This window comes from Myotis brandtii, unplaced genomic scaffold, assembly GCF_000412655.1.
Source record: "Myotis brandtii unplaced genomic scaffold, ASM41265v1 scaffold349, whole genome shotgun sequence".
NCBI classification, from domain to species: Eukaryota; Metazoa; Chordata; class Mammalia; order Chiroptera; family Vespertilionidae; genus Myotis; species Myotis brandtii.
This window is the reverse complement of record NW_005363427.1, coordinates 333,776-342,788: the sequence shown is the minus strand read 5'-3', so window position 1 is coordinate 342,788 and position 9,013 is coordinate 333,776. Positions and strand designations below refer to the sequence as shown.

Here is a 9,013-nt window from a genome sequence, read left to right as displayed (position 1 = left end):
GACGTCACCTCCCGTCTCTAGGTAACGCGGCGGTGGGGAGTGGGGTGTCAAACAAAGCGGCCGCAGGGCGGCCGCTACCTGCTGGCCCCTTTCCTCTCGGACCCTTGACCCTCAGACACTCAGAGCCATGTCCCTGCCGGTGCTCCCGGGCTACGGCTTCGAGCGCTATGTGAGTAGGGAGGGCACCCCGGCTGGGGTCTGGGTCCTGGACTTGGCCACATCCCCGAACCCTAGGGCAGACCTCCCGCCGCGGTTTCCCCTTCTGTGAATTGGGCTCAACTTGGACCAAACTTTGTAGGCTGGCGGGATCCTTACTTTCTGCTTCCCCTTCCCCCCGCGTCTCCAACTGCACCTGGATGCTTTTGCTAAATGAGATACATAAGTAGAGTCCTTAGAGGTGGGAGGAACCTTGAGGGTCGTAGATGGTAGTGATGATAACAATGATCTATGGGCATTTAAGATATGAGAGGCGCTGTGCTTTAATCGCCTTACACAACATTTGATGTTCCCAACATCTCTTTGTATTAATACTATGTTTGTTCCCATTTTACAGTTGAAGAAACTGAGGCACTGGCCAGAGTTACACAGTCTCAGTGGTGAAACTGGATTTCTTTCAGGCAACTTGTTCCCACAGCCCTGTGTGAAAGAGATAGATACAGTTTCTATTATTACGTTGAAGAATAATAACAAAAATAGTTACAAGGCTGGTAGGGGGCAGATAGGTTAAGGGTTTCTTTATAGAGAGAGGCACCCAAACTTGGGGGAGTTTTTTCTTTGTTTAGATTTGGGAGGGGTTCATTTCAAAACAAGACAAAGGTATAAAGCAAAACAACAAAACACAACCACATAAAAACCCCTGAGCAGGAAAGGACTTTTGCCAATTAGTACCATCTTATTTAAACAGCAGAAACATAATTCAGGCTTCTGTTCACATTAGCTAACTACTCTTTACTTGGCTTTCCCACTGTGTCTGTAGGAAGAAGGTAAGTAACATACCGATGGGAGGGAACTAGTTGGGGCCATTAAAGGTATTTGTGTAAACCTCTGGGAAGTTTAGAAAGCAGGTGGTGGATGGAAGCATGGGATTTTTATGGATTCTGAACGAAGTTGTGGGCCCTCATGTGCAAGGTTTCTTTGTAACTTCCGCCCACTGCATTCCAACTCCTACAGGGGGGCTGACCAATCCAGCTTCCTTTTTGAACACTGGTTTGTTTATTTCTTGGCTGATGGGGGAGAGGCTGGCCTTCCCGCCTAGCATTGCCCTTTGGTAAGATTAGGTTGGCAACAAATAAGAAAGACCCCTGAGAGGCAGTACATAAAAAGATTCCAGAAGTAAACAAGCGTGCTGTGTAAAAGTAATGGTAATAAAAATGGAAAGCAGAGCCCACAGCTTTGGGCCCAGCAATACTTCCGATTACCGATGCCTACTTTTGCGCAAGTACCACACTTCTCAAATGCAGTGATTGAGTGGGAAGGAAAAAACAGTGGTTGGATGAGATATTTTAAAATCTGTAAGGCTGTACTGAGTGTACTTTTTCTTTTAAACTTTTTTTTATTGTGAAGTACAATACAGAAAAATGCACAAAGGATCATAGAATGAATAGCAAGAAATAAAAATGTTACCACTTGAAAAGCTTCCCCCTTGACTCAGCAAATAAAAACACATATCCCCAATACTGCATGGGACCTACTTATACTAAAAGATTATTTGTTGTTCATCTGAAATTCAAATCTAACTGAGCATCTTGTATTTTATGTGATAACCCCAGCATTTCTCAACCTTCTCTGCTCTGCATAGGTAACCACTCTCCTGGCTGCTATCACTATAGTTAGGTTTTGTTTGTTTTTGAATTTTGTGTCAATGGAAATGTCCAGTGTTCTTTTATGACTGACTTTTTTTTAAAGCTCAACATTATGTTTGTGAGATTTGGTCATATGGTAGTCTGTAGGTGTAATTTGTATACTTTTGTTGCTCTATAGTATTCTGTTGCATTACTATGATGTCATTTATATACACATTTAAACTTGACAGAGATTTGGCTTGTTTGGAGTTATTAACAATAGTTTTCTGTGACTATTCTTGTTTATGTCTCATGGCACAATTGCTAGATCATATGGTATTCCTATGTTTGGCTGTTGTAGACGCTATCGAAATAATTATACCGATTTAAATTCCCAACACCATTTTATGTCCCTATTAGAGTCCAGGTGCATGAAATTCATGCGGGGGGGGGGTCCTCAGCCCGCCGGCCTGCACCCTCTCCAATCTGGGACCCCTCGGGGGATGTCCGACTGCTGGATCAGGCCAAAACTGACAGTTGGACATCCCTCTCACAGTCTGGGACTGCTGGCTCCTAACCGCTTGCCTGCCTGCCTGACTGATTGCCCCCTAACCGCTCCCCTGTCATACTGATCATCCCCTAACCGCTCCCCTGCCTGCCTGATTGATGCCTAACTGCTCTCGTGCCACCGATCGCCCCCAACTGCCCTCCCCTGCCAGCCAATTTGGTTCTGATTGGTCAGTTTCTATGCCAGTCAGCGTCAAAAGCTCTGCCTTCTAGGCAGCCATTGGCTCCTCACAGTTCACCCAGATTTGTTTCTGATTGGTTGGTTTCTATGTCAGTCAGCATCTCTGGGCCTATCTCTGGGCCTGATCAGAGAGGCGAGGCTGATCAGCAGCCTCCGCGGAGGCCAGGAGAGAAACAGAGGCGCAACTGCTGGCAAAGCTCGGAGAGAAAGAAAGAGGCAATGGCTGATCAACAGCTGCCACAGAGGCTGCGGATCAGACCCTGCCTCTCTCTCCAGGCCTCTCTCAGGCCTGATCCGTAGCCCCCTCAGTCAGTGCTGGGTCACTGCGCCTGCACCTGCGGCAGTCAGTGCTGGGTCGCCACGTCAACCCAGCACTGACTGTAGGACTGACTTCCAGTGTTTGGTCGAGCCTTTGGTCGGTCATTACGGACCCTGGTTGTTTATATATTAGGATTGCTCCATATTCTTTCTAACACTTGATATTATTAGTTTTTTAAATTTTAGGTATTGTAATCAGTGGGTGTAGTGCAACTCTGTAGTTTTAATCTGGATTTATACATTTATTGGTCATTTGTATATTCTCTTTTGTGTAGTATCTGTCTTGCTTGCCTTCTACTGTGTTGCCTGCCTTTTTCTTAGTGATTTGTAGGAATTCTATATAGATTTTGGATATGGCTCATTTGTCAGCTATATTGTGTTGCAAATATCTTCTAGTCTGTGCTTGGTCTTTTCTTTCTCTTGATGGTGTTTTTGTTGTTGTTTATAAGAGTACTTGTTTATTTATTTTTAAAAATATATTTCTTTATTGATTTCAGAGAGGAAGGAAGAGGGAGAGAGAGATAGAAACATCAATGATGAGAGAGAATCATTGATCGGCTGCCTCCTGCATGCCCCCTACTGGGGATCAAGCCCGCAACCCAGGTATGTGCCCTTGGCTAGAATTGAACCTGGGACCCCTAGTCCGCAGGCTGACGCTCTATCCATTGAGCCAAACTGGCTAGGGCTATTTATTTATTTTATGTTTCAATTACAGTTTCCATTCAATATTATTATGTATTAGTTTCAGCTGCACAGCATAGTGGTTAGACAATCATGTACATTACAGTGTCCCACCTGATACTTCCAGTACTCACCTGACACCATACATAGTTATTACAATACTAGAGGCCTGGTGCACAAATTCATGCACAGTTGGGGTCCTTTGGCCTGGCCAGCGATTGGGGGGAGCACACTGACCACCAGGGGGCAGCTCCTGCATTGAGTGTCTTCCCCCGGTGGTCAATGTGCATCATAGCAACTGGTCGAGCAGTCGACCGGTCACTTGGTCATTCAGTCATTCAGTCGCTTAGGCTTTTATATGTCTAGATTGTTAACTATATTCTCTATGCTGTACTTTATGTCCCCATGATTGTTTTGTAACTACCAATTTGTACTTCTCAATGTCTTCACCTTTTTCACCCGGCCCCTCTACCTCCCTCCTCTCTGGCAACCATCAGTCTGTTCTCTGGGTCTATGACTCTGTTTCTATTTTCTTTGTTTATTCTGTTTTTTAGATTCCACATATAAGTAAAATCATATGGTATTTATCTTTCTCTGACTGACTTATTTCACTTAGCATAATACTCTCTAGGTCCATCTTGATGGTGTTTTTAATGAATAATTTTTCCTTTAGTTTAGTGCTTTTTGTTTCCTATTTAAGAAATAGTTCCTTACACCAAGGTCATGATGATATTTTCCTGTGTTATTTTTGGAAATCTTGTTATTTTTTTGCCATTCACGTTTAGCTCTATACTCTAACTAGAATACGTGTGTGTGAGTGTGTATGAAAAGAGGTAGGGGTCAGGTTGCATTTTTTCCTATATGGATATTCAGTTGACACAGAACCATTTGCTAAAGAACAAAAATTTAACTGTGTAAATTTTGAAGATCTTGTTGGCTTTGGATTCAGTGATCCAAGAGTGGGGCAGTATCCTATCTAGCAGATAGAAAGCTCTGAAGAGCTATACAAAGCAACATATTTTGGTAGGCAGAGGGAGCAGGAACCAGGAAGTTGTAGTAGGTAAACAACAGTTTGGCTATTGCAAGATTACTTTCATTATAGGGGATGGCATGGGTTTATCAGGCAGATTACTTGAATTCTGATCAGGAAATTCATGATTGGCTGGTTCAAGATTCTATTTTTGGGAGAGCCAAAACTATAATTAAATTTCAGTTTGGTGACATGGGGCTTAGCATGAGCAACTCCATTTTGGGTCTGTTGTCTTGTCTTCAATACATTTTTGAAAGGCCAACTCTTTCTCTACTTCTCTGCAGAGCTTGGTTTGTCATAAATTAAATCTCTAAATATGTTTGGGTCTGCTTCTAGACTCGTGAGTGTATTTAAAAATTATTTATTTACTTTATGCCTCAGGTCAATAGTCATGTGCATTCGAGACAAGGAGAGAGGGAGAAGGAGAGGGAGGGAGAGGATGAATTAGGGAATGACAGTATACTTATTAGATACCTTGGGTGGTCATTCAATAAATCAGTATTTATGTATTGAGTATCCTAGTCTGTGTCCAAGTCAGGTGGCTGCATTTAAACAATTATTGTACTTGTCTTCGGACTAAATGTGATATGTGTTGCTATGAAATTAATATTACTTTAAAAACTTGTACTTGGTTAAAAGATTGAATGTTCTCCGGCATAGACTGGTCAGAAAGTCATTAAAGCCAAGCCTGGCCTTTTTATCACTCCTCTCCTTCCCCCGCCTCAATTATAGAGCCTTGTTGGCTGAATTAAATTATCAAGTGAAAAACGTTGGCCTCCCGGAGATAGTATAATTACTGGCTGTTTGGGTTTCAAATTATAACACAAGCTAACTTTTACTGCTTTTTCTCAGAAATTAAAAAAGAGCTTGTTTTGCCCCTTAATTAGCTGCTGGTTTCTGTCCACAGCCAGCTGATGTGCAACCTATACTTCTCTCTCTAAAATACAAGAAGTATTGTGCTTTCTAAAATATAAGCATGTGTACCACTGATGACATTACATTTGGTGTGAATTAATTGAAAATCTCTGGGAAAGATCACAACTAAATTCCAGACTCAGTATCTTTTTCCAACAGTTTAATGCTGGATTTCTATCCAGCTAAGAGAATCTCAGGCATATTGTCAAAAACGATAGGATATTAAAGTTAAAAGGGACATTTCTAGTCAAAGCTGACAATCCTTTCTCTAGTATTTTGGACAGATGGTTGTATTGCTGATCCTGAAAGCCTCTAATGAATAATGAGGAGAACACTTTCTGCTTTTTATGAAGCTACCTTGCCACCACCTTTGGAGGGTTGTTGTAAATAGCCCATCATTGAATTTACAGTGAAGCAACTGTTTCCTTAAGACAAACAATTATTTGAATTTACAACAGTAAAATAAAACAAATTCAGAATCTCTGTCTCTCTTACAAAAAGGTGCAGGCAATACCTTGGAATTTATTTTTATCTAGACCAATATAAGCCTACATATTAATATATAGGGAAAATTGTTCTCTGGGAAATTTACCAGCAATTTAAATGATAAACAACTGAAAGAGAAAAGCACTATGAGTAAAATACATAGTACACATTATTGACTTCATTATGTGATGTTAGATATGTCAATTTAAATGTAGCTCAATGACAAATATAATAAAAAAATCACTTTATTCACAAATTGGAGGGTTTTCCCAATCTAGAATTCTGCCTACAGATTGTTGGTTATGTTCTTAGTGGTCAGTTCCATTGCCTTAAAATAACTGCATCAGGTCCAAACACCTTAACCTGACAGCCTAGCCCAGTGGTCGGCAAACTGCGGCTCGCGAGCCACATGCGGCTCTTTGGCCCCTTGAGTGTGGCTCTTCCACAAAATACCGACTTCTGCGCATGGGCCACGAGGTTTCAATCGCACTGTATGTGCGTGCCTGCACGTGGTATTTTGTGGAAGAGCCACACTCAAGGGGCCAAAGAGCTGCATGTGGCTCGCGAGCCGCGGTTTGCTGACCACTGGCCTAGGCCATTAGAGTTTGCCACTTACTTTGTGAGAACAATTTCATGAATCATGACAAACTTTGAGATTAGAATAGAATAAAAAAATCAGAATGTATTATTCTTGTGAAGGGTAAGTACCTTTTCATGAACTTTGGTTTCTTTCACACGTGAGCATGTGAACTGGGTTGCACCAAAATCTCTGTTATTGTGGTTGTAGTCAGAGTTTGAAAACCATTGCTCACAAGAGCCGTCTTACCAATTCTTGCCTCTGTTTTAAATTCAGATCTTCAACTTCCTTAAAAACCAAATGTGGCTGTCATTCTTTAAGAAGCCTCAACAGATCCTATTAACCATTTAAAAGTGTGCAATTCAGTGACATTTAGTAGTCACAGTGTTTTGCAACTATCAGCTCTAACTACTTCCAAGACATTTTCACCGCCCTGAATCTCAATCTTTTTACCCCAAAGGGAAATTTGAAATGATTTTCAGGTCTCAGGGAGCTCCTGTGTAAAAGTGATTTCTACAGCCAATCCATGAGTTATAGATATAATATCTCTTTTGAGTAAAGAGTAATAGTTTTCTGTGGATTTGTTGATTTTGGCCAACTTATTCACCTACTCTGAGTGGTTTCCCTTTGCCACAATGGATATCAACTCTAATGCAAGTGGCAGTGTAGTAGAGGGAACTTCAAGGTGTGTTTTTTTTTCTTATGGTAAAATTTCCTACTTAATTTTTTTCCCCTTTTTCCTTATTGGAATAGGCCCAAGAATCCTCGAATAGTTTCTACTATAGAGGGTGCTATTAGGTGTAGCTTATGAGCAAGAGTAGGTTTTTCCCCTATTTAAAACTAAAAATGATTTGTAGCCACCTTTTCTTTTTTTAAAAAAATATTTTTATTGAATTTTAGAGATAAGAGAAGGGGAGGGGGAGGAGGAGGCGGTAGGAGAGAATCATTGATTGGGTTGCCTTCTGTACATACCCCAACCAGGGATCAATCCTGCAACCCAGGCATGTGACCTCACCCAGAAATCAAACTGTCAACCTTTTGGTGCACAGGATGACTCTCAAACAACTGAGCCACTCAGGCCAGCCTAGCTGGCTTTTCTTGAGAAACAAATAAGTAGTTAAGCTTAGGTTACCTTTCTTTTCTTTTTTAATTTTTATGTTTTGTTAATTCTCACCCGAGGACACCTTTCCATTGATCTTTAGAGAGAGTGCAAGGAAGGAGGAGAGACAGAGAGAGAGAAACATCGATGTGCGAGAGACACATCGATTCATTGCCCCCTGCACACTCCCCATGTATAACATTAAGGCAGCATAATACATTTTTGTTAAATAACTATTTTAATCCAAGATAGGATTTACTTTTTCAAAAAGTCAGCTCAGTTGATTTAATTTAAATAAAGGTTGTGATTCATTTTAATTAATGCTGCTTACAACATGAAAATATATAAATGCTCATAGCAGTATTTTTTATAATAACCAAAAGATGGAAACAACCCAAATGCCCATCAATAAAATGTGTTATATTCATACAATGGAATATTATTTGGCCATATTAAGGAATGAAATACTGATACATTTACAACATAGATGAACCTCAAAAACATGCTACAAACAATATGCAAAGACTATAGATTGTATGATCTAATTTATGTGAAATGTGTGGAATAGGCAAATCTATAGAGACAAAAAGTATATTAATGGTTGCCTAGACCTGTTAGGGGTAAGGGAAAAAATGGGAAGTGACTGCTAATGGTATGGGGTACCTTTTTGGAATGATGGAACTGTTCTAAAATTAGATTATGGTAATGATTACATAACTTGGCAATTATAGTAAACTCCATTGAACTGTATATTTTAGATGGATAAACTTTATAATATACTAGAGGCCTACTGCACGAAATTCTTGCATGGGTTGGGGGGTCCCTCAGCCAGGCCTGCACCCTCTCCAATCCGGGACCCCTCGGGGGATGTCCGACTGCTGGTCATTCCTGGTTGTTCTGCTGTTAGGGTCAATTTGCATATTACCCTTTTATTATATACTAGAGGTCTGGTGCACGAAATTCATGTACGGTGGTGGGGTGTGGGGAGCGACCCTTCACCCCGTAGGGATCAGGCCTAAATTAGCAGTCGAACATCTCTCTCACAATCCGGGTCTGCTGGCTCCTAATCGCTCGCCTGCCTGCCTGCCTCATCGCCCCTAACTGCCTCTGCTTGCTGGCCTAGTTGCCCCCTAACTGCCCTCCTGCCACCTAGCTGCCCCCTAACTTCCCCCCTGCCGGCCTGGCCACCCCCTAACTGCCCCTCTGCTGGCCTGGCTGCCCCCTAACTGCTCCCCTGCCAGCCTGATTGCCCCTAACTGCCTCTGCCTTGGCCCCCGTCACCGTGACTTTGTCCAGAAGGATGTCCAGAAGATGTTTGGTCTAATTAGCATATTACTCTTTTATTAGTATAGATAAGTTATACCTCATTAAAACTGTC

General features: G+C 41.6%; 1 protein-coding gene across 1 annotated transcript in view; it reads left to right on the top strand.

The window, feature by feature from the left end:
* Nucleotides 1-127: 127 nt before the first annotated feature.
* Nucleotides 128-9,013, top strand: part of EFHC2 (EF-hand domain (C-terminal) containing 2) — a 155,588-nt gene continuing 146,702 nt past the window's right edge. The window contains exon 1 of the mRNA XM_014544033.1: nucleotides 128-169. Coding sequence (XP_014399519.1) covers nucleotides 128-169 — 42 coding nt within the window. The remainder of the gene's footprint in view (nucleotides 170-9,013) is intronic.